Consider the following 25,042-nt stretch of genomic DNA (forward strand, 5'->3'; position numbering starts at 1 on the left):
TATCGCGTTAGGAAAGAAAAAACCGACTCCACACAAATTGATCAAAGAATCCATAGATAAAAGATAGTATATTATATCTGGGGGAGGGGAGGGAGACATATTTCACATTGAACTTTTTAACAATCGTAAAGAAAATTTGTGAAAATGTTATATGGTCCGAAAAGAAACCGTAAGCAATGATATATTGCGATATACATCGACTAAGAAAATTCCGAAAATAAGGAAAAATTGCCAAGTTACGAACCTTGAGGGGAGGAAGGACCGTCGCGAGGTCTGAGGGTGTCCGGGCCGTGGATGCCTGATTCGTGGCCCCGTAGCTCCGCTGATGCTGATAGCTGCAGAGATTCTTGTGAGCACTGGCCTGACCTGTGTAAGCCGACACTGATAACTTCATTTCTCTCTATTCCCGATAAAGGGTCTGATACTCCCGACAATCTCGCGGGAGAGGTCGAGGCACATCCTGGATTCCTCGTGTGATATCCTTAAGCCACCACCGTGAAGGGCGGCGCGCGGAATAAATTGCCGGGCTGAAAGTTTTCTGAAGGGATGAAAGAGGGAAGCGAAGGGGGAAGGACCTTCGTTGAATTATATCTTTGCTGGTGGTAACATTCGCGTTGCTGTTTCAACCATCGTTTCTCGAACGGTTGGTTTCGGAATTTGCCTCTCGGCACCACCTTGTCGCTCCTAATTTTTCGAATTACCTCACGGCGGACCGTGACTTTTTTATCGCGAGATCGCGGCGTCTTTATACGTTTTCTATTTTCAGAAGCGATCTTCGCTCCTGTCCTCCCTGCACGACGTTCGCGCGACGACCGAGCCGTTCTTTTGATCAGCAGCGAGCGGCACAAGAAAACACGCTGATACATCCGCCATGAAGCTCGACGATAATTTCCAGCAGCCGAAACGAGAGTGTCAGTGAACGCGCCGGAGGAAAGAGCCTTAACGAGATTTTCGCGAATAATATCGAGGGTAACACACTCCAAGAGGAAACGCGCGTTCTTCTCCTTTCCCGTTCGGACAAGGCTTCTTTTCCGCAAGGCGTGACGATCGACTCGTTATCAATTTGCCGGCTACCGGTGATAAAGAATGACAGCGTCGCCTCCGCTATCCTTTGTCGATTCTCGACAGCTCTTCGCTCCTCCGCTGATTTCCCGCGAGGGCAAAAATACAGGCGTACGTGACCCGCATCCGCCTTTCCGCCTCTGGTCTTCCTCTTCTCCCGTTGATGGTCCTTCCGGGGTGGCTGTCGCTCGCCTGCAGTGACTGCCCCTCGACACGTCGCGCTCAGCTCGTTCCGCGGCGTTTTAAAGCACGATCGATCACAACGAGTGACCGCCGTGATCCCGATAATTCCACCTTCGCCGTTTGGCCGAGGCTCTCACAAGTCTCGACCGATCGTATCGATCGTATCCTCGCCTTCCACCCCGTTCGATCTCCCTTGACTCCTAATTCGGCTGTCAGCCCCTCGGATCACAGTCACTTCTCCATCGCGTGACACAAACTCGCTCTCTCTCTCTCTCTTTCTCCGCTGTGAGATTTCCGTACAACGCCTGGATTACCCGATCGGATACTTGATTAAAAAGTGTAAGATGTACGATTGAATAAAAGCCGGAGGGATGAACTTTTCATCCCTCTTTCGCACGTGACGGATTTCTCTCTCGCGCGATTCTCACGATGCGCATTAGGCGGGTGCTCTGTTAGTTTTCGGTTGATATTTGGTCTCTCCAATTCGATAGGCTGTTATCTGATAGGCGACTTGGGAATTTCCTCGCGCGAGAAATGCGTTCGCACGTTCCGCCCTCTCTCTCTCTCTCTCTCTCTCTCTCTCTCTCTCTCTCTCTCTCTCTCTCTCTCTCTCTCTCTCTTTCTCTTCCTTTCTCGTGCGCGCGCGCGCGCGTTGATTGGCAAACTTATAATATTATGCGTTCCCCCATCGCTCGGCAAACATCAGCGACGACCCTGTTTGCTGACTCTCGTGATCAATCGGCGCGCTCGTGTCTAACACGCACGGATAGGCGCTCGCGGAGCCTCTCAAGAAGAAACGCACGGATACGCAAACCCTGTCCTTCCATGCTTGTGTGACCTCGCGTTCCTCCGATTTCTCTCCATCCTTCACCGACACCGCGACGCGCCTCACCTCGTTCTGATCCACTCGCGTAAATGGCTCGGGACCTGGGCAGCACCCCCGGGCGCGATCTAGCGTTCCACTTTAATCGCCCGATTCCTCGCTCGGCGATCAGATCATCGAGCTGCAGGAACGATCATTCGCTGTTTCTCGCCCGTTATACATCACAATTATGCGGATTTTTCTATACCGTTCGTATATATGTATATGTATATGTATGCGTATACGTGTATATTAATCGTACGAGAGAACTCGAAAGAGAAGCTGCGGAACGTTCTAGTTGGCTTAGCCGGTCGATTGAAACAGTATTGAATTGCTTATGTACGTTCCCTTCCCCTTTCGTCCTCGATCGCTCGTCCTCCACGCAGTGGAGGACGCAGTCCTTCCTTTCGTCCTCGGGTTCGATCCTACGGATTGTCGTTTTGTCTTTAAAACAGGGAAGAAGGGACTACGTCTGTATACTCTGTAACTGTACCGTTGGACGTCATTCGTAGATCGAAGAGAAGAAAGAGATCCCTTTAATTTCCTCGTTCGAAACGAGATGCGAAATTCCTGTCGCGAGTCACTACTGCGATGCAAGTCTCTTCGTGGAAAGAAGATTGAAGGGCTCGTCGTGAAGCGGCACTTCCCCCGAATTCTGCAATATCACCGTGACTGCCCGAGAATTGGAATTACGACTGCGTTCTCGCGATTAAGTTAAGTTTTAATGTGTAACCCGTAACTATATAGGATTATATCACACACTGCCGGGGGGAGGGGTGTTTCACGGGGGATCGCGGGCGCTTGCGGCTCGTGGCACTTACTGTTTCATCGTAACACGGGTTCCTCTGATTATCCCAGGAGAAAGGAGAACGATAATGAAGCAACTTTATGCCAGGAAAGATAACTCAACGGAGCAGCTTTAATATATATTTCAACCCACGCTCTTCTACTGTAATATATATGTGTATATATATATATATATATATATATATATATATATATATATATATAGCGCAAAAAGATGCATATCTAAGTATCTAAATACATAACAGGGACGTACAGTATGTATACGCAACTGTCCTCTACTTCTAAAACGTTCAATCTCGTGGAATATACGACGACAATATCGCGAAGAAAAGATCAATGTGACGCCAGTAAATGCAAGTTGATGAAGAATGCAGCTACTTTAATGTTCCATGACAAACACGATCTTCAGATCTATAATGCATATAATCATTCATGTATGACCTATGATATTTAAATGTCCGCATAGCACAAGTGCGCTGAATAATACTCTACGAATGATGTTTTCAAAAATGTTTCATTCGTAATTCGGTTTCGTCCACTACGAGAGGAAAGCCGGTCAACCGAGGGGACGATACTTGATATGCGAAAACTTCGGCATTTCAATCGACAGCCAGACCTCCGCGACGTCCGGATACAATCGCGACATTTTGACGCGTTCGAATCTATCGCGTGAACAGAAACTTCACTTTTTCAGGGTTTTCCAGGACACACCCACAAACTGACGATCAACACCGATACGGGAAACTGTCGGTGAATAACATCGGCATTTCGATGCGGATGAACGAATGACACATCGGTCGGCAATCGCGTTAAAACGCGGCGCGCTAAAACCCGCGCGCGGCAAAACCACTCGCGCGGAAGATTGCTCGCGCTCGATCGCAGCGTTGACCGCGTATTTCCATGGCCGACTGCGAACTCGTAAAAAAAATATTTCAACCAAAACGGTCGATTGGTGCGCGGAATAGCTGACGTAGCGTTGGTCAACTCGTAACTGGATTATCGCGACTCGACGACGACGACGACGACGACACACCGTGTCGGGACGGAATCATCGACTGGCCGCGCCGACCGCACCACTTCCGAGAATGTGTGGCTCGCACCACGTACGACCCTCGTCCCGCTCTAACCGGATTAAATATTATCATAAACTACCTCGCGCACGAACGACGTGCAACCGCTCTCAGCTGACGGTAGAGCTGTGCTCCTGAATGGGAGTTTTCAGCTCGGCAAAAAGCCAACAAATGAAGAAACGTATGTGTGCTTTCGTGTTTACGATTCTTGTCAAGCCATAGAAAATACAAACAACTTATATTCTAGCGTGATATTCTTACCCTGACTCTATCCGAAAATATTCATGTATATTCGTAGGAATTGCATGCAAATGATAATTGTTTAAAAAGACCAATTTAAAATTAGATTCTTTTGCTAGTAAATATATCTATTAATCGCTATAGATATATTGTTAGATATTTCTCTTATATGCCTATAAAATTTAATTTCAAAAAGGTCACACATATTGTATGAAATAAAACTTTGTATAATTCCATTCGTCAAATTATTATTATTTCTACACTACAATCTATTACAAATATAAATTTTTTAATTTAACAATTCTCGTTTAGAAATTTTACAAACTAAACTTATTTTTTATTTTTAAAATAAAATTTGAATGCATTTGCTTCAATTCGATAGAAATTAAAGTCACAATCGAAAATCATATCTTTGAAGTAAAAGCGAACACGCATTGAATAGCGTTATCGATTACACGGATTGGCGATTACAAAGAATCTCAGAGAATCTAGGATGAAGTATATCGGCAATTGCAAGAAAGCTGTAAGAGCTTTACTAAGGAAAGATAAGATGCTTGGTCGAAGAAAAAGGATATAAGATTTCTGCGAGTGACGCTTTGAAATTTAAGTTAAATGTGAAATCGTAAAAAAATTAAAATGTTATATATAAAATTGTCAATAAAAATCAGTAAAATTATAATTATAATCACAGCACGCACACAATATTTATAAAAAAAATCAAATTCCCCCAATACCAAACATTCTCTCTTGAGATTTAGGTACAATTATTTTGTACTTAAAGTAAAATAAAAAGAATTAATCTAAAAAACAAAAAGAAAATTTTTAATAATAATAATTAAAAAGAACGTTCTCTATTACGTTTAATTGACTTGACAAAGTTAACAAAGATGTGGAATCCACAGCGAACAAAACTAAAGAATAAACGCCGAACAAGAAACGAGTCATCCTAAAAACAATGAGAACTCTGAAGATTTTTTCTCCGTCAACTTCGTTAAATTAAAACGAAAAGAAAAGACAGCATTGCAAGGGAGTTTATAGCTCTGCTAATCTCTTACGAACTCGTCTTTCTTCTTTCTTTTCCCACGATCGCATTCCCACAAAGAAGATCTACGTCTAATTCCACAGCAGTTTTCTTAAATGTTGATTCACGCGATTATACCGTGTTTTCCCCATTCCACAAGTCTTTTAACGTCGTATCGTTTAAAATGGAGAAACTGTTGGACCAGGTCCAATTATAACGTCGCTTCGTTTCCTAGAACTAAAGCTTTTTATAACTCACCCGACCGCGAACACCTTATTTTAGAGAAATCGCTTTTTTATTAATGATGTAGCGCCGCGAAGTTGATTTTGAAGGATCCTTCGTTCGCGCATCATGCATCTTTGCGTGCACCAGAGAGAGGAAGTGCAATTGTTTTACGTCTGTTCCACAGACCGATAATCAAATATCCGTAACAAATATAGATGGAAAATATCCAATCCATCGTGATAGAATGAAAGAAGAAGAGAAGGTGAAATGCCAAACAAGAATGCTGCAACAATATAAGAACTACAGTGGCACCGTACGAAAGAAAAATGACCTTCGGTTATAGGATTGTCGTAACTTTCCACGAAACACTCATAAAGACCCGAAGAGCAGAACAGAATTTCACTTGCGAGATCGTTTTAATATTAACAAGGAGACATAAACCCAGTTACGTGACAGAAGAGCGAATTCTAATGACGGAAACGTAAAGCGGCGGTATAATTCGATCAAATATTGACTGTCGCGTTGCCGAACATCGTGGGATCGTCCTTCCCGATCGCTGCACTTGCGACGAGTATATCGGGATCGACGCCGCATTAAGGTTCTCCGCGGACTCGAAACTCGGAGCTAACTACTCGAGGATACCCCGATCCTTAACAATTGCCACGAGACACCGGACCCGCTGTTCCCCCGGACGCGGAAATCATTTCCAACCGAGCGAGACGCGCGCACTCCAATCTTCAAGCCCACCTCGAGGAGGTTGTCCGCAACGGTCGCACAATCGTCGGTGCTGTCCGATGACGGTGAATCGATCACGATCCCCCGATCTCTCGATGGAACCAAGCGTCACCCGAGATCGCCGATCCTTCGCAGATCGACCTAAGGGGGTCGGTGAACGTCCGCCAACTGATCACTGACGATAACGATCTCTCGTCGATCACGCGGTCGCGACGTCGCCGTGGGATCGCTCCGATCGTCGAGGTCGTAGTCGAGATCGAGACTGGGACCGGGAGTCGGACCGGTATTTTCTCACGCACGTGTCACGCGACCCCCGACGACGAAAGTCACTAGAAGAGACCGGTAGCAACCCCCGCCTGGCGAGTAGCACGGAGGGTGTTAGAGAGAGGACGTCGGGACGACAGACGACGTGGCGGGAGAATCGCCGACGACGCGGTGGTGGGGTACTGGGACGACGGGGGAAGAAGAAGACTCGGCGGGGTGGAAGGCGACCGCGAAAGGATGGAAGAGAGAAAGGGGCTGTTCGGGGAGCGGAAGCGTCGTATCGGCGGGAAGGGAGGACCACGGGGACGCTGTCCCCACCATTGCGCCCCTACATCCACGGATTAAAAACCGAAGTGCCTCCCCTATTCGCGTCCACCTCGTCCCTCGCAGCTGCGTGCTTCTACGCTTACCCTCCTCCCCCCTCTGCTCAACCGCGCGCGGGATGCTGCGCAGTCTCCGGAAACACTGACACAGTGCACTACAGACACAGAAATGAGCGACCCTGATACGAACTGACAACCTACCTCGGCATATCGCACATCTCGCTTCGAGAGAAGATACGAGGAAATAAATAAAAAGTCGGTAGAAATACAATGATCCGGAAAAAGAGCCGCGACGATAAATTATGTATCTGATTTTTATCGATTTACCGAACGGAATTACTCGTATTTCTCTCTGGAACTAATTTCTATAATAGTTATTTTTTTGTGGAAGAGTAAATCTCTGAGAAATTTGCTTACGTCGATCTCGTAAATTTACAAAAAATTCTCGAGCACTAACGCAAAGCACATAACTGTTTTTTTTTTTTTTTTAAGAATTAGTATAAACATGTAATTATTTTCAATACGTGCAAGAATTTCAAATCGGCGATTAAAATAAATTTGTTATCAACTCTTTCTCTCTCTCTTTCTAAAGTTTTAAAAAAAAAATTAATTTTTGAAAGTGCATGATCTTCTCTCAAACTTTTATTTAACTCCCACAAATATTAAATTATTATCTATTTCATTAATCCAGTGCTCTTTAATCTAAGTGGGTGAAAACAATTTCTGCTTTGACTATAATTACGTGGTATTTATCGTAATTACGAGTTCTCGCATCATGAATGCATCGCCGATGCGTTGCAAAATTCGAAAACAACAATTTTCATTCTAGGGTTACTGTCCCAATTACTATCGCTTTAAACTATAATAGATTTTTAAATATATAATAAATATATAAATTTTCTTTCTCATTATTATTCAAAGTAAAAACTTTAATATACACAAAATGAGAGCAACAAGTTCGATTATTTAAATATGATAAAAAAGAAATAAAAATATAAAATATATTAGTTCTCTTAGTCAATATTGCAACCTCTCCCTCCTCCTGCTGCCACACATTTACATAATAATCTCAGTTTTTACACAAAAGCATTTTTAATACACGCTGTCACATATTTGCTGTTTTATATTTTAATACAATTGATAAAAGCGGAAATTTAGACATTTTTTCTAAAGAACTGCGTGCTTTCGAATAAGAAATAAATAAAGAAAAAAATTATGCATAAGGGTTGCCATATTAAAATTTTTTCAACTAGAACTTACCGGCCTAAAACCCCAGACATTTCTGTTGCAACTCCGGACATATACAAAAATTAATTACACATAATAAATATTATAAAATCGTACGGTAATCTGCATCCAACTGTAATTTGCCGTACCAATGCATTAAATGTGATAACACTCGATGCTGTAACGCATCTGTAAGGTCTCCCTTTTCCCCTTCCCGAATTACAGCGGATAATTTATTGCAAAAAATAAAATCTCAGTCAGAGTGGTCAGTCATGGCTAAGATATGTATTATTTTCTCAATAATTTATATACAACTTTTGCGAAAAATAAAATCTCAGCCAGGGTGGTCAGTCATGGCTAAGGTATGTATTATTTTCGCAATAATTTATATATATCTTTTGCGAAAAATAATATCTCAGCCAGGGTGGTCAGTCATGGCTAAGGTATGTATTATTTTCTCAATAATTTATATACAACTTTTGCAAAAAATAAAATCTCAGCCAGGGTGGTCAGTCCTGGCTAAGATATATATTATTTTCTCAATAATTTATATACAACTTTTGCGAAAAATAAAATCTCAGCCAGGGTGGTCAGTCATGGCTAAGATATGTATTATTTTCTCAATAATTTATATACAACTTTTGCGAAAAATAAAATCTCAGCCAGGATGGTCAGTCATAGCTAAGGTATGTATTATTTTCTCAATAATTTATATACAACTTTTGCGAAAAATAAAATCTCAGCCAGGGTAGTCAGTCACAGCTAAGATATGTATTATTTTCTCAATAATTTATATACAACTTTTGCGAAAAATAAAATCTCAGCCAGGGTGGTCAGTCATGGCTAAGGTATGTATTATTTTCGCAATAATTTATATATATCTTTTGCGAAAAATAATATCTCAGCCAGGGTGGTCAGTCATGGCTAAGGTATGTATTTTCTCAATAATTTATATACAACTTTTGCAAAAAATAAAATCTCAGCCAGGGTGGTCAGTCCTGGCTAAGATATATATTATTTTCTCAATAATTTATATACAACTTTTGCGAAAAATAAAATCTCAGCCAGGGTGGTCAGTCATGGCTAAGATATGTATTATTTTCTCAATAATTTATATACAACTTTTGCGAAAAATAAAATCTCAGCCAGGGTGGTCAGTCATAGCTAAGGTATGTATTATTTTCTCAATAATTTATATACAACTTTTGCGAAAAATAAAATCTCAGCCAGGGTAGTCAGTCACGGCTAAGATATGTATTATTTTCTCAATAATTTATATACAACTTTTGCGAAAAATAAAATCTCAGCCAGGGTGGTCAGTCATGGCTAATGTATGTATTGTTTTCGCAATAATTTATATATAGGTTTTGCGGGAAATAATATTTCAATTAGGATGGGCCAATACTGATTCAGATAGTAGTTTTCGTAATAATTATTTCCAATAATTTAGGAAAAAGAAGAAATCTTATAGATGCTTCTAAGTACCAATATCTAGCTAGTAACTGTAATTCAAGATTGAAAAAAGTGGCGCGTATTTTATAATGAGCTGGAAATATTAAATTCACTGAAAAAATATTATGCAACGTTTGTTGCAGACTGGATAGACAATCTTATCTTTATCACATTTTTTGTAGCCCTGCTTTTAAAGAGTTTCACATCGTATCTAAGAAAATATGAATTATTACGAGTTATTTTCCACCGAGATTGACATAAAATTTCTTTAATTAGTTAAAAAATTTAATAATTAAAATTAATACGAGTAATGCAATAATGTTTATTTTGGAAAATATATTATAGACTACATATGCGTACGAGCTATTAGTAAATGATCCAAGTAAAAAAAATAAGAGTAAAATTAACTGATAAAGTAAAAAACTTTAAGTTTATGTTGAATAGGTTTGGTGTAACTATAACAGACATTTAGATTCTATAGACAATAATAAAAATGTGCCTAATACGAGTACATCTAAAAGTATTTAAATTTATTGATTTAGATAATGATTAATTATTGAGATATTTTTTATAGAATATTGATAAACTAATTTGTCAAATTATATATTTAGTAAAAGAAGACAAAGTGTAAGCAGCTATTCGATGGCTGAAAATAAATCAGGAACCATGGACTGACGTATTAAGAAATTGGGACATAATTTTCAACAAAAAACACTACTAGATCCGAAAGGTAGAGAACACAAACCACTTTCACTAACAAATTATTTTTTCTAATAGAAACTTTTGTCTTCGCCTCAAAGGTATACTCTTGTAAGTCTATTAAGTATTTTAATTTTATTATATTTAATTGTTACTCAGCCGCTCAATAAGTGATACCATGGAAAAAGCACAGTAAAGAAAATAAATAATTATTTAAACCCCCCTCTCCCCCGGACATAATTCTCCCGAACAAATTTTTAACACTTTCAAAAATCCCTCCGGACGTCTCCAAATGCCCTGAAAAAGAGGACAGTGTCCGAGAAAAAAAGGACGAATGGCAACCCTATGCATGCACATACCTGGCGATGATGGCATATTCATCACGCTCGTCGCACCTCGACAAGGAAACAGCGGACACAGGATGAACAGGCTGCTCTCGGTCGACTCCATGCGCACGTAGATTGCCTTTGGCCGCAATCACAAAAATTGGCACGTAACAGCAACTGCAAATGACATTCAACGAATAATTCTCACTGAGGTTTTATGAGGTGCTCGCGTAATAATTCCCGCCTACGAGCGACAAGCGAAAAGCGCGGGACGGTTGGAGGGCAGCACTCGGCAAAAAAATCATCGCGATTCATATCCGGTCTGACTAACAACAATGCGAAATTTATCAGCTAGGGGTTCGATGAGAAAGTAAAATTCGAAGTATTTTAACAGATGTTAAAGCACGATCTGTATGGCTAGAGATATGTACGCGTGCATACATACCCGATAATAATTGTGCTCAGTTGCATTTCCGACGCATTTCAGACAAAGGGAATCTCGATCGGGCACCGCGAACCGAGATCGTCGATCACCGATATCGTCGTCATATATGGCGATCGTGTGCACATTTCACGCGCTACGAACGTCTGACGTCTTGCGGAAGGCTGGCAGGCACTTTTTGCGTGAGAAAATCACTTTCGAACGATAACATTCGCGAAAAATGTACGGCGGTTTGAATACGATCCCGCAATCCATCCCGACCCGTTCTTTCACGACTGGTGACGTCACGAGGGACGGTTTATCGAACAATGATATTGCGATTCTCGAAGTATCTCGAAACTCTCGAGGTAGCGTCGCAGCGGGCCAATCACCGTACGTGTGTACTACGTCATTCGACGCGGTCGATATAAAACACGAGATATTTCGAGGAAAACGTTACAAGTGATTGAAACTTGAAAATATTAAAATTCATTCGTGGAAATATTAAAATATTAACCAAAATATTACAGGAAATTCCAAATATAATATAAAATTCCATATATTATATGAAAATCATCCCGGATTTAATTTCTTTACCAATAAAAAAGATATTAAATAGATTAATTTACTTCACAAGATATTGCTTGATTCTATATGATATTTGAATATTAAAGGCTCAATAATATAATTTCATAAGATAATCCATAATTGAATTGAGAATTCTACTGAAGCCTTATTTAACCACAACAGAGGACACCGAGAGGACGCTAGCTCTCGGTGATTAACTATAGAGAGAAACGGTGCTTACTAAATCACTATTTCAATAATTTAATTTAGTACTCGAAGAGAATCACAAAATCGTGAATATTATTTACGATATTGACTGTTTAGAACATACAGATGCTTCAAAATAAATCGTGCAGGTTATGTTGCAATTCTCAGCCCGAGCACACTCATGACTCAAGGTAGCTGTAATTGTTTTCATCATGTCCCATTACAGTCGTCTACAGTTGTCAGAACTACAATTTCTTGAAAAAGATTAATTTGTAAATTTGATATTGAAAATCCTCTAATGTCTCTAACAGTCGAATCGTCCTCGGTATCTCTCAAGGGTACGGCGATCAACCAACTGAATTGAACTGAACTGTTAGAGCTACGATCTCGGAGGTACGAGGTTACGTATAACCGATACATTATAAAATTTTACGAGGCAATCATGTCGTATCTAACGGGAGGTAGACTGAACGTTGGACTCATTCAGGAACAGGCGAGGAAGCGACTGCTTTGCCTGCTGGAAAAGTGCGATGGCCCGAAGGTACGTTGACTTAACCTCTTCTCAATCAAATGGATGATCAAAATTAAGAATTTTGTCAAATTCACAACTTATTTATACGATTTATTATTATTATTTTTTTTTCTATTTCTTGCGTAGGCTATTATATGGGATCAGTCGTTGGCCGGACCGATCGGTCTTGTCGCAAAGTATAATTTGCTGGAAGAATACGGAGTCGTGAAGATGTATCCATTGTACGGTGGAACTTTAACGATACCGACTAACATTGCTAATGTCATATTTATCTCGAGACCACAGTTAGAGCTCATGGATTTGATTGCCGAGAATGTTCACGGGTAAATATACAGCAAATATATTTAAATAAAATGCAATTTTAACACATCTAATATTTAATGATGTTAACAAAGGGATCTGAAAAAAAAACTGTATAAATGATAAAATTAAAATTGTATTAGTACGATATGTGATGATACTGCTATATTATATTTTGTTATAATTTTGATTAAATATTATATAATTTTAAATAACCACATATATTAAATTTAAAATAACCACATATTTTTTATATTTATAGAGAAGAAGGCAAGAGGCCGCGCAAAGAATTTCACTTGTTCTTTGTGCCACGTAAAAGTCTACTTTGTCAAAAAAAGCTCCAGAATCGTGGTGTCTTTGGCAGCTTCACGCTGATAGAAGAATTCAAATGCGACCTCTTCCCGTTTGACAATGATCTACTGTCAATGGAACTGAGTGGATCCTTCAAGGAATTTCACCTGGAAAATGATCCCACTTGTCTGTATCAAGTTGCGCAGGCCATACAGGGCTTGCAGAGATTATATGGCAAGATTTTGAAAGTGACGGGAAGGGGACCAGCTGCTAGCAAGGTTTGGGAATTGCTGGAGAGGCTAAATAGAGAGGAGGAAGATATTAAATCAATACCAGCTTCATCCGTTACCATTGAACACTTATTATTATTGGATCGATCTATAGATTTACTCTCACCCTTAGTTACACAGTTGACTTACGAAGGATTAATTGATGAAATATATGGAATAAAATACAGTAAAGTATCAGAAATTTATGTTTATTAAAATTGGAACTTTTTTAATATTCCTTTAATTTGAACACAATTTACACGGAGTAATGATAAAAATATCTTTTTCTTATTTTTAGATACTGTACAATTACCTGCAAGAAAATTCCATGATTCCGATGACTCTCCTACGGCAATGTCTCTAAACGAAAAAGAACAAATCATATTAAATTCAGGAGAAGAACTTTTTGCCGAGATTAGGTATGTAATTCAACATAATTTTCTCTGGCAATCTCTCAAAACATTTTGTTTTTGCAGAGATAAAAATTTTAACGGTGTCGGCCCAGTTCTCAGTAAGAAAGCTAAAGTGATTTCATCTCAGTTTGATGAGAGACACGGAGACAAGAGTGTGCAAGAGATTAAACAGTTTGTCGCAAGATTGCCACACATGCTAGCAACAAAGCAATCTTTGGCAAGGCGTAAGTAACAAAGACATGTATTTCGAATTTTTTGCGATATTTTGACCTGTTTATTTTAATAATTTATTGTAATCTCTTTTTTTAACTAGACACCACAATTGCGGAGATGATAAAAGAAGTAACGGATTCGAGCAACTTTCTAGAATCATTGCAGGTCGAGCAAGAACTATTAAATTGTATCGACACGGACAAGCCAAACGCATACATCGAAGATATGATAGCGCAGCAACAACCACTACTCAAAGTTCTACGTCTCCTTTGCATACAATCATTGACGAACTCCGGCTTAAAACCAAAACTATTAGATTACTATAAGAGAGAAATAATTCACACTTACGGATTTCAACATTTACCAACTCTATTAAATCTGGAGAAAGCTGGATTGTTAAAGCAACAGCAGTCAGTGCGACAATACGCGGTTCTAAGGAAAGCGTTAAGACTCACTGTCGAGGACGAGAGTGAAATAACACCGAAAGATATCAGTTACGTGCATTCCATATACGCACCACTGAGCATAAGACTGGCCGAGCAATTGGTACAACCAAACGGATGGCAAGGGTTAAACGACGTGATGGGATTGTTGCCAGGTCCTACCGTAAGCAGTGTCCCATACAACGTATTCTCATCAGCAAGACGTAAGTTACATCTTACTCTATTCCTGTACATACTCATTTTTTAAGTATTTTTTTCAAAAAAGTATTTATTTCAGGAAATTCTATTACTAGTGAAGATTCCAGTTCGGAACCACCAAAGTTAATTCTAGTATTTTTTATCGGAGGATGCACTTTCGCGGAAATATCTGCTCTTCGCTTTCTGTCGCAACAAGAAGACTGTAAGTATCGTATAATAAATTATTTATTTGTACAAATATATATAATATAAATATAATTTTTTTTAGTAAACGTCGAGTTTGTCGTGGGAACTACTAGATTGATTAACGGCAACACGTTTCTCACTTCCTTGATGGAAGATCTAGAACGCACGTGAGAAGGGAAAATGTTTAAACTAAAGTATCAAAATAAAATATTTAATATGTTTCTTGTGATAAAGGAAAACTGTAAATATTACAAATTTATTTCCTATTATTTTATATTCAATTATATATATATAATTCTTTAAAAATAAGGCAGTTTTTAAAAAATCTTGTAGATACTAATTTATGCATTTTGTACACAACACGCGTGCGCGTGTGTGTGTGTGTGTGTGTGTGTGTGTGTGTGTACATGAAAATATACTGCTATGATACACGAATGTATAAGCGTTTTTACTTACAAGATATTTGCTACGATATAGTATAATCAGAGAGGAACCTGAGAGCGGTCATCGCGTCGTTTTAGGTATTTTCATTCATCAGCGCCTCTTGTATGTGCATAAAATGTGCACATTGAACTATGTAATCAAATATCTACGAATCCCGTAGGTAAGGTGCATAACTTTTTGGGTCCCTTCTATGCTATGTCCATGTTTATTTGGTTCTGTTTCATGCTATACCGGTAAATTTTACAATTGTATGCATTCATATTTTAAATCTGTTTTATGCAAATGTGCATAATCGTGTTCTATAAATGTGCAATACTGACATTGTACAGATATAACATGGACAACAGAACCAATATTTTATCTCGCACCACGTTTATCACATATCATTTTGTTCCACATATATGTGATATAAATTCAAATTGATTTGATAAAAATTCACTCACCGATTGCTGTCGCTGCTCCTGCTGCTGATGCTGCTGCTGCTGCTACTGCTACATTCCTTTTCCGGTTTGCACGTCAAGACACACTGAACAGAAGTAAATCTATTCACTCCCAGAGTTTTGTATCTCTATGATTGCACGACGACTAAAGTTTCATTATTGGCACGATCGACATTCTACCGAACGGATTGCATATCCTCCTCGAGTGAATACGCGTACACGAAAACTTTGCCCGGAACGAAAATCATCACGTAATTTCGTGGAAACGCAGGCCGAGGAAAACCGTTTGAATGAAAATTACGCGCCGAGATACAACGAACAGAGATAAATTCGTTTCTAGAATTTCGTATGCTCGCACGACGATTAGGAGCACTTTACTTAATTGACACTCGCGATATTTTACCGAACGTATCCCCTTCGAGAAATACTTTGCTCGAACACGCACGTGAACACTTTCGCGTATCGTTTGTTAGCGCCACGGCACTCTCGACACAACACCGTACCTGCGCACAATTCGAATCTGAACACACGAGACACGCACAGACTCAAGGAACGTCCGACCGGCGCTAGAGCGCAAAGAAACATGGCGGCAGCAACGTACGGGGCGTACGTGACCGTTGGCAGGCAGACTCGGCGGTACTCGGCGCTAGTCGGCGCCACTCGGCGTTGCCAGGCGACCGACTTGTTGACTCGCCGCGCCTGCGCCGCTGCCGCCATGTTGCTCCGTTGCTCCGCGCTCCAGTCACATACGCCACTCCAGCGCCGGTCGGACGCTCTGTCGACTCCGTGCGTGTGTCTCGCGTGTTACTTCGGTTTCGAGTAAAGTGTTTGCGTGTGCATTCGAGCGAAGTGTTTGCTCAAAGGGGATACGTTCGGTAAAATATCGCGAGTGCCAATTAAGTGAAGTGCTACTAGTCGTTGCACAATCAGACAGAGATACAAAACACAAGTTTTTTTTTTAGACACGAAATTTTTCAAGTTATAATTTCGTATTTAAATTGGTAAAGCTAACATTCGAGTGTTTAATCTGCCGACGGATTTGTGAAAAAACAATTGATCTCCAATCCATTTTTCGCGGACGATAAATAGGAAAAATCTGCGAATCGTATCGCGATAAGGCAGAGACGATGGAAACGAACAGGCAGGATGGGCGGGTAGTTTGCAACGTGACCGGCGTAGAGCGCCACCGCCATCGCAAACGGACGGCTCTCGCGCCTGGTGCCGTGTAGTGTATGTATACGGTGCAAGTACGGTGCGAAGCGGGACGAACGAGACACGGACGTGAGTCGCAGGCGGAGGAATCCTCGCGCACGGTCCTTGCGATCGTCCGTGGTACCCCGAAGGTACGGTGGGCTCGTGTCTCGTCGCTCGCTGTCTCTCGCGCCTCGTTCGCTCTCTCAAGAGTGCTCGCGCGCACGCGAGAGAGTGTGTCTGTGCATGTATGTGCCTGTGTATACGTGTGTGTAGGTGCGTGCGTGACGTGCGTATATACGGCGACGACGACGACGACGACAACGACGACGACGGCACGACGACGACGAGGCGTGTATTGTTTCGGGGCGCGGTGCGCGAGTCTCGCGAGAATCGGCAGCGGGCTTGCCCAAAGGATCGCAGGCGGTTAATTATGCCCACGGGATAATCGGCGGCCAGATTCAGGAAAAAAAGAGCTGCTGCTGATCCTCCTTTTCCTCCTCCGCCTCCGCTTGAAGAGAGTGCCAGTGCACACACAGGAGACTACGAGGCGCATGCTTCCCCGCCCGTTCCCTCGCCATTTTGGAGGTGAATACGATTTTCTTGGCCCTTTTTTAGCCCGACCAAGCCCTGCCCCTGGCGTTTCCCAGCGGGGCACTTGCATCGGCCACGGGTCGCGGTGCGTGAAATTCCGCGCGATGTCACGCCACCCGGACGGACGGACGGACGGATAGACGGGACCGGCCGTCGTGACGCGCGCGCTATAACGCGACGTGCATGTTTCGTCTCGTCTTGTCGACGGCGCGATACAGGGAGGTATGCGTGGTTGACGAGGACGGCGACGGGAAGAGTTGGGGTAGGGGGCCCAATCGGGCCGACGAGCACCGAGGACCCAACCCTCCTTACGTCCGCATTTCTCCACCTCCTGCAAATTTTCCCGTCGTCACCGCCGTCATCATCAGCATCATCTTCGTCTTCGTCTTCGTCTTCGTTGTCGTCGTCGTCGTCGTCGTCGTCGCCGTCGCCGTCGCCGTCGCCGTCGCTCTTACCAGTAAATTTCCCCCTTTCCCCCTTAAACGCGAATTTTCCAACATCCGCTCGCGCTTAAGGATATTCCCCTCTCGCTGCCACACGTCGATAATTCTCTTTCTCTCTCGTGCGCGCCCTGCCAAATTTTGCTCTCTCGTGCCCCCCTCTCTCCCCCGATCTTTCTCCCTCTCGCGCTCTCTTTCTCTCGATCCGGCACTGTGTATCGCGTGACAAAAGCGACGACAATTTCCTCCTTTCCGGCCAAGGAAGTTGCTTCCCCGAAGGCGCACACCAGGTGTCAGCCACTCGAGGTCGCGGCCTCGAGTAACGTGACTAACGCGACAACAATGACGAGAGTGCGGCGGTTCTTGTCACTCTTACGAGAAGAACGTACCTATTTCGGTGTCGTTTAAGCCGTTAACGTGTTTTCTCCTCCGTGAGTGCGGAGAAAAATCGCGTTTGTATCCTCACTCCCGTGAGCGAAATAAACGGATACGACAACGACGATGGCGATGGGTTGAACGTGAATGTTGTTTGTTATAGTGCCTCTGCATTTGCCATGTTTTCAACGTATCTCCTCGTCTACACTTGTAAAGCATGCATGAGATATACATCCGGCTCGGAGGAATGTGCCTTGACTTCTCTCTGATCTTTCTTCTCAAGTGAAAATTAAGGGATCCTTACCCAAGAACTTGAAGAGAAAGAGAAAGAGACACAAACTCTTCGGTAAACTTAAAGTTGAAAATTTCATGAAAGATTTAATTGTACCATCTGGCAAAACAAATTTGTTTTTGCACATCAAAACTTGGCGTTGGTATAAATAGAAAATGGTTGAAAAATGTTTTTTTTTAAATAATCTCTAATGTGAGTCAGCTGTACTGCAAAACTGAAAGGTTCAATTATCAAAGTCCCTGATTTCTTGAAATGACAGTTGAGTTGTTTTTCAATTAAATGATTTGATCGATTTATATATATTATGTGTACTATTTGTATAACTATGCAAAAATTGTAGTAATAATGTCATAAATCAATGAGGCTTTAAAGTCAATCATTTATATATGTGTCAGTTAAAAGTCATTATTATCATTTTTATTTAACTGCATTGTGTCTGGTAATTATAAAGCTAATATGTTTGATCTACAAATAGTATATAGATTTATTGTACTTATTAAATTTAATTATATTTATTAAAATCTGGAATGAGAATTCTTGTGGAACAATATTGAAATATTGATAATTGCTGTTGTTTCATGTTTTATTTAATTGACAATGACCTTCGTCTTATTTTGAAACTGTACTTACCAAGATATTTAGTTGAAAAATAAAATGTCAATGAGTCCTGATCTTCAATATATTTCTCTATAAAAATTTTAATCTTTGAAATAAAGGGAGAAGAATAATTAGAAATATACTCTTAACATTTATACAATACACAATTTTCTTAACAATTGATTGAGGTTTAAAAAAAATTTATATATGTAGTGATGCGATATGTGTTAATTAATAGCTATAGTTTAATTGAGCTTACAGTAGCTGTAAATTTTTAATGAACATATCTGAATCTATAACATTTCTCTTTTTTTATAGATAGAATGTTTAACTTTGGAATGGACTGACAGAGGATTCAATAAAAGAGACGGTTTAGGCAAGGAATCCAAAGATAACAGAGCAAGGTGTCTGGACTAGGCCTCGGGCATCTGATTATCAACAACTCGACTATGCCAGCTGTTGCAAGACCTGGTAGTTTAAAGGACCCAGAGATTGCTGAGTTATTTGAGAAAAATGATCCGGAGAAAATATTTGAAGATCTGCGCGAGATCGGGCATGGTAGTTTCGGAGCTGTTTACTATGCACGATGCCTGGTTACCAAAGAAATTGTTGCCATCAAAAAGATGTCTTACCTGGGCAAACAAACGGTGGAAAAGTGGCAAGACATTTTAAAAGAAATTCGATTTCTTAGGCAACTTAATCATCCCAATACTATAGAATATAAGGGTTGCTATCTCAGGGACCACACTGCCTGGGTACGTGCGATATACTGAGTGCTTAGATTTATTTCAGTCAATTTGTGATATTTTAGATCTTTTAAGCATTCTCTAAAATTTATTATTAAATTGCATGACAACCATTTTGCAGTTGGTGATGGAATATTGTCTTGGCTCCGCATCAGATATTATCGAGGTACACAAAAGACCACTGAAGGAAGAAGAAATAGCTGCAATATGCGAAGGCGTATTACGTGGTTTACATTATCTTCACTCCCTTGGGAGAATCCATCGTGATGTAAAAGCTGGAAATATTCTACTTACTGAGAATGGTACAGTGAAATTAGCCGATTTCGGGTCCGCGAGTATAAAATGCCCAGCCAATAGTTTCGTAGGGACTCCATATTGGATGGCACCAGAAGTTATATTGGCTATGGACGAAGGGCAATATGATGGCAAAGTTGACGTATGGTCATTAGGAATAACTTGCATCGAATTAGGTATTTAATTTTTTACTGATTACATACATTATGTATAATAATGAATTATACGCTTAGCTTCAATATTTTTGGTATATTAATAATTTAATAAAACTATTACATTATAATTTACAAGTGTTCAAAATTTATGATGATTTCTTTAGTGTTCAACAAAGCAACGTGATTATTCGAATTGCAAGATATTATGACTTTTCAAAATTCTGTAATTTAATTAATATATAACTTTTCTGTTTTAACAAAATTTTATCTATAATTACTATTTATTCTAGCTTAAACACATAAAACTTACGTTACTTATATTATTAATTATAGCGGAAAGGAAGCCACCTTATTTTAATATGAATGCAATGAGCGCCTTGTATCATATTGCACAAAACGACACTCCAACATTAAGTTCGCCAGATTGGACTGATGTTTTTCGGCATTTTGTTGAGGTGTGTCTCACAAAGAGTCCAATTGAAAGACCAACATCCGGGAAACTGTTATCAGTGAGTTGTCCTTATGTATATCAGTGATACTTTACATCCATATATATTTTCTTTTTTTTTAAATTATATGTAATATGTTAGTAGTAGTTTAGTTGTTCTCTTATAGGCTTTCAATTTTACAGCATCAATTTGTCACCAAAACACGTTCTCCTCAAGTTTTGATAGATTTGATACAGAGAACGAAAGCTGCGGTTCGGGAATTAGATAATTTAAATTATCGTAAAATGAAGAAAATTTTGATGATTGATTCGTGTGAAACAGAGAGCACAGTTGGTGACGCCGATGGTATGATCATTTCTCAAATGTCAAACTTAGTAAATTAAATGTTTTTATAAATGTTTTGTACATGCTATTTAAATATATTCTGATATTTCTAAATTGTTAAAAAATACAATTACTTACAGATACTCCTGATGAACAAACAGGTGGTGATAGTAGCAAAAGCAATTCAATTACCTCAGAACACTCGATTCATTCAATGGGCGTCTCAGCAAGCTCTCAAAGTTCCTCCACCAATAGCCTGCCGCTACCGAATGCTGATGGTAATGACTATTCTTCAGGATCCAGAAATCGGCATAAGGTCTCAGCAGGTGGTGTCACTGCCAATCTTCTTGAACACGGTGCCAATAATTTTGCAACAATTAGGACAACTTCAATTGTTACAAAACAACAGAAAGAACATATGCAAGAAGAAATGCATGAACAAATGAGTGGGTATAAACGAATGAGGAGAGAACACCAAGGTGCTTTGGTAAGAATTTAAACTTTTTTATCTAACACAAATTATATTATAAAGAAATGACTTTTATATTTTTATTTTCATATTTATAATATTTTTTGTAGGTGAAATTAGAGGAACGCTGCAAAATGGAAATGGAATCACATAAACAGCTGTTGGATAAAGAATATGAAACTCTATTGCAACAGTTTAGTAAAGATCTCGAGAAATTGCAGCTCAGACATCTACAAGAGTTGGAACGCAAGTTAAAACAAAATCAAAATGCCGAGAAGAAACTTAATAAAGAAATAACGAGTAGACAGGAAGCTGACCGTAAAGCTTTGGAAGCTCAACAGAAAAGAGAGTACAAAGTAAGATGTCGGCAAAAATATATATATATAATTTCAATATATTTAATTTATATCTTTAAACGTTATATGATTTTATGTATATATAGGCATATAAAGAAAGATGGAAAAAAGAACTCTCTCAAGACGAGGTAACTCCAAAGAGGCAACGAGATGCTACACTTCAAAGTCAAAAAGATAATTTGAGACAGATGGAAGCACAAGAGGAGCAACGGCTTGCGAGAGGACAACGAGAATACTTGGATCTTGAAATTCGAAAATTCCGTAGAAAAAAATTACTTATCTTCCATAGTTTGGAGCAGGAGCTTCTTCGTGAAGTTTGTATTATTGTTGATATGTTAAAAAATTTTATTACTAAACCCATTTTTTTCCAAAATCTCTTATTTTTTTATTTTGAATACTATTAATAACTTTCCGTAATGTTAATTTCGAGAACAAGTTTACTAATTCCTTTTGATATCTAAATTTTTTATTGAATGTTTCAAAAATGTGAACTTTATATTGATTACATTTATTAAACAGGAATTGAATAAACGGCAACAGCAACTAGAGCAAGCACATGCTATGCTTTTGCGACATCATGAAAAGACACAAGAGTTAGAATATAGACAACAAAGAGCAGTACACGCACTTCGTGAGGATCAAGTACATCGACAACATTCAACAGAACTTTGTAATCAGCAGGATTATATGCAAAGAGCTGAACGTGATTTACGTAAAAAACATGCGTTAGAACTTAAGCAACAACCGAAGAGTCTCAAGGTAAATAATATGAGCGTAATATTGTTATTTACTCTAAGAGCAATGTTTTATCTGTATATACAATAATTATTATATTGACAAATTGATTTGCAATTTTAGCAAAAGGAAATGCAAATTCGTAAACAGTTTAGAGAAACTTGTAAAATACAAACACGACAATATAAAGCGTTGAAAGCTCAAATTCTGCAAACGACTGCTAAGGACGAGCAAAAAGCAGTCATTAAAAAACTAAAGGAAGAACAAAGACGTAAATTAGCACTTTTAGGTGATCAATATGAGCAGAGTATTGCTGAAATGCTCCAAAAGCAGAGTATACGACTAGACGAGTCACAAGAAGTAGAATGCCATAATCTTAAGGTTCGATATGATAAATGACATTATTATGTATATTATTGCAGTTGCAGTATATAATTTTATATTATAATATTAATGACAAATTAATATTACTTTTATAGGAAAGATTAAATTACGAATTAGAAATTCTAATGGCATACCAATCAAAAAATAAAATGCAAGCCGAGGCGCAGAGGAATAGGGAACGTCGTGAGTTGGAAGATCGTGTATCTGTTAGACGAGCTTTGCTTGAACAAAAAATGGAATTAGAAACTCAGGAATTCCTTCGTGAACGTAGTGAACGTATACGCCTGCTACATGAGAGGCAAGAACGGGAACTGCAGCAATTTGATGAAGAAAGTGCAAGAATAGGATTCAGGTATGTGACAGGGAGAAAGTATAACGTACAATATAATTTACTAAGTTTTTTTACAAGAAGTTATTCATCACACGCATTCATTGTCATGTACGTTATGTATATAGTATTTTTTACATTATTACAGTGCTCTGGCGATAGCAGAGGCATCGAAAGAATCTTATCCGGATGATGAAAGCCTTAGTGGCTCCATGTTAAGTCTGGCTCACAGTAATAGCTCCACATCCTTTCCCCCTAATAGTCTTTAATTTTAATCATATTAATATACATATACATATATACATATGTATCTATATATGTATATGTATGTATGTCTACCTGTAGTAAGTACATGACGAGTCTGCCGACATATAATAATTCAATGACTTACAAATATAACAAGGGTTGGCTCGTTGCGTGCATGGAACCGAACCTGAAAGATTTGTTAAGGTTGGGAATGTGTATTGGACTGAAATTGTCATAGGCGCGTGTATTTTTTAATCGTCCAGATATATCGACATAATTTACCAGGAAAAAAAAGAGAAAGAGCTTCATATTGAAGAAAAATTTAGATGCTTTTTGCAACATTGTAATACTTATTAATTGTAACCAAATATTCCAAGGTGCATATAGAGATAGAGGAAAATCTTTTAAATAATAATCTCATTTCTAATATCCATTAGAGAATCGTAAAATTCATAGGCCAGACGATGTCAGCATAGAGAATAAAGAATTTTATATACATCTATACCACAGAAAAGAAATTTAGAGACATTTATATTATATTTATTAATATGCTAAATATATAATAAAAATAATAGTACAATAATTATAATGCTCGAATTAATATATATTTTATTCTTTTTCCCTAAGACTTTAGGTAAATCTGAGATATTTTTCTCAATGGTGTTTTCTTTCATAGATGAAAACTTAAAAATTCTTCGTGATAATCGAGCATCGTATGCGTTAGTATATTTTTTACATATTCCAAGATTTTTTTATTATACATATTTCATTTCAAATAATATAATAAATATAAAATTACAAAGAATTTGTAAAGTAATATTTTAACAAAAGAACTCTTTTTTTTTTAGTCTAAAAATATATCGGTAATCAAACGTATTTCTCAAAAAATTCAGGATATAATAGGAGTTATCCTTTTGTTATTTTATATTTTTCATCTTATATCAATATAACAAATTTAATTGGTAATAAAATAATTGTTGAGAATTAGAAGATATTGGTATTCACTTTTCAATTCCTTTCAAGTTTCCTGCTATTAAACTTTAATGTTGTATCTTGGATATCTCCTATGTGTAGTTTACATAAAATTCATAATATGTAAAACTTATTTATGTGATAGATTAATTTATCTATTATGCCTATCTAAAAAGAATTTTAAGTATTTATTTCATGAAACATTCTTAATAACAAAAAATATGGTATTTTTTTATTAATCTAAATATTTTCTTTATTTTACTAAGAACATATTTTTCATTAAAAGGTTTTAATATTACATGATTTTTTTTTTACTTCCATGTCTATTCATTCGATAAATCAATAAAGTTAAAAGTATTTATATGATATTTAATGAAAGAAATTAATCAATCAGACATCTTAACATAAGACAAATTGATATTAACGATACGTTAATTAAATGCTTTATCCTTTTATACTGATAGTTTTATATTTTAATATTTTATTCTTAATTTGATATAAATTCTCAAAAATATTCATTTGTTATGTTTCAATTATTTTGATTATTTGCGTGTTACAAGAACTTAAATGTTCGACGAATTGTTCCTCTACATCTGCTTATAAAAGTTTAGAGTATACTTTTTGACCTACTCACTCGATTATATTGTATCATATTACTCTATAAAAATACATCCA

The 25,042-nt window shown here is 38.6% G+C and overlaps 3 protein-coding genes across 44 annotated transcripts in view; 2 read left to right on the forward strand and 1 right to left on the reverse strand.

Moving 5' to 3' along the window:
* The window catches only part of LOC105832045, a 141,571-nt gene extending 126,031 nt beyond the window's left edge, over positions 1 to 15,540 (reverse strand). For 2 of the 35 annotated variants that reach the window (XM_036289240.1, XM_036289212.1), the window contains exons 1-3: positions 10,942 to 11,416; positions 10,530 to 10,673; positions 8,053 to 8,056 (exon numbers count right to left, since the gene is read on the reverse strand). In XM_036289240.1, the coding sequence (XP_036145133.1) occupies positions 8,053 to 8,056; positions 10,530 to 10,673; positions 10,942 to 10,967 (174 nt within the window). In that variant the 5' untranslated portion in view covers positions 10,968 to 11,416. Of the gene's footprint in view, positions 1 to 244; positions 3,057 to 3,167; positions 3,326 to 5,283; positions 7,997 to 8,052; positions 8,057 to 10,529; positions 10,674 to 10,941; positions 11,417 to 15,423 lie in introns of those variants that run through there. The other 33 variants (XM_036289242.1, XM_028190018.2, XM_036289244.1 and 30 more) reach the window with 32 other exon arrangements.
* LOC105840951 (vacuolar protein sorting-associated protein 33A) lies at positions 11,570 to 14,971 on the forward strand. 2 transcript variants are annotated; one of them, XM_012688042.3, is made up of 9 exons: positions 11,570 to 11,882; positions 12,003 to 12,232; positions 12,350 to 12,546; positions 12,786 to 13,270; positions 13,382 to 13,502; positions 13,560 to 13,720; positions 13,810 to 14,355; positions 14,430 to 14,552; positions 14,619 to 14,971. In XM_012688042.3, exons 2-9 carry the CDS (start codon positions 12,134 to 12,136, stop codon positions 14,705 to 14,707), a joined length of 1,821 nt encoding a protein of 606 aa, XP_012543496.1. In that variant the 5' UTR covers positions 11,570 to 11,882; positions 12,003 to 12,133; the 3' UTR covers positions 14,708 to 14,971. The 2 variants fall into 2 exon arrangements, with proteins under 2 accessions (XP_012543496.1, XP_012543497.1); XM_012688043.3 differs by lacking the exon at positions 11,570 to 11,882 and having other exon boundaries at positions 11,889 to 12,232.
* A 1,050-nt stretch (positions 15,541 to 16,590) lies between the features above and the next one.
* LOC105829050 (serine/threonine-protein kinase Tao) lies at positions 16,591 to 23,697 on the forward strand. Of its 7 annotated transcripts, none has more exons than XM_012667696.3 (13): positions 16,591 to 17,199; positions 18,184 to 18,366; positions 19,228 to 19,664; positions 19,777 to 20,125; positions 20,438 to 20,613; positions 20,736 to 20,898; positions 21,018 to 21,364; positions 21,457 to 21,702; positions 21,789 to 22,016; positions 22,222 to 22,461; positions 22,561 to 22,818; positions 22,917 to 23,173; positions 23,298 to 23,418. In XM_012667696.3, the coding sequence occupies exons 3-13, from the start codon at positions 19,359 to 19,361 to the stop codon at positions 23,416 to 23,418; spliced, it is 2,691 nt and encodes an 896-aa protein (XP_012523150.1). In that variant the 5' UTR covers positions 16,591 to 17,199; positions 18,184 to 18,366; positions 19,228 to 19,358. The 7 variants fall into 7 exon arrangements, with proteins under 7 accessions (XP_012523150.1, XP_012523154.1, XP_012523149.1 ...); XM_012667700.3 differs by having other exon boundaries at positions 16,591 to 16,763; XM_012667695.3 differs by lacking the exon at positions 18,184 to 18,366.
* The last annotated feature ends 1,345 nt before the right edge of the window (positions 23,698 to 25,042 follow it).

This window comes from Monomorium pharaonis, chromosome 7 (assembly GCF_013373865.1).
Source record: "Monomorium pharaonis isolate MP-MQ-018 chromosome 7, ASM1337386v2, whole genome shotgun sequence".
NCBI lineage: Eukaryota > Metazoa > Arthropoda > Insecta > Hymenoptera > Formicidae > Monomorium > Monomorium pharaonis.

What these genes read in the sequence shown, in the direction of transcription:
- LOC105829050 (XM_012667696.3), top strand. Translation starts at nt 19,359, where the DNA reads ATGCCAGCTGTTGCAAGACCTGGTAGTTTAAAGGACCCAGAGATTGCT. An exon ending in TCAGGGACCACACTGCCTGG is followed by an intron (nt 19,665 to 19,776) that starts GTACGTGCGATA and finishes ACCATTTTGCAG; the next exon opens with TTGGTGATGGAATATTGTCT. An exon ending in TAGAATGCCATAATCTTAAG is followed by an intron (nt 22,819 to 22,916) that starts GTTCGATATGAT and finishes TTACTTTTATAG; the next exon opens with GAAAGATTAAATTACGAATT.
- LOC105840951 (XM_012688042.3), top strand. Translation starts at nt 12,134, where the DNA reads ATGTCGTATCTAACGGGAGGTAGACTGAACGTTGGACTCATTCAGGAA. An exon ending in AATATATGGAATAAAATACA is followed by an intron (nt 13,271 to 13,381) that starts GTAAAGTATCAG and finishes TCTTATTTTTAG; the next exon opens with ATACTGTACAATTACCTGCA. An exon ending in CGTATTCTCATCAGCAAGAC is followed by an intron (nt 14,356 to 14,429) that starts GTAAGTTACATC and finishes TATTTATTTCAG; the next exon opens with GAAATTCTATTACTAGTGAA.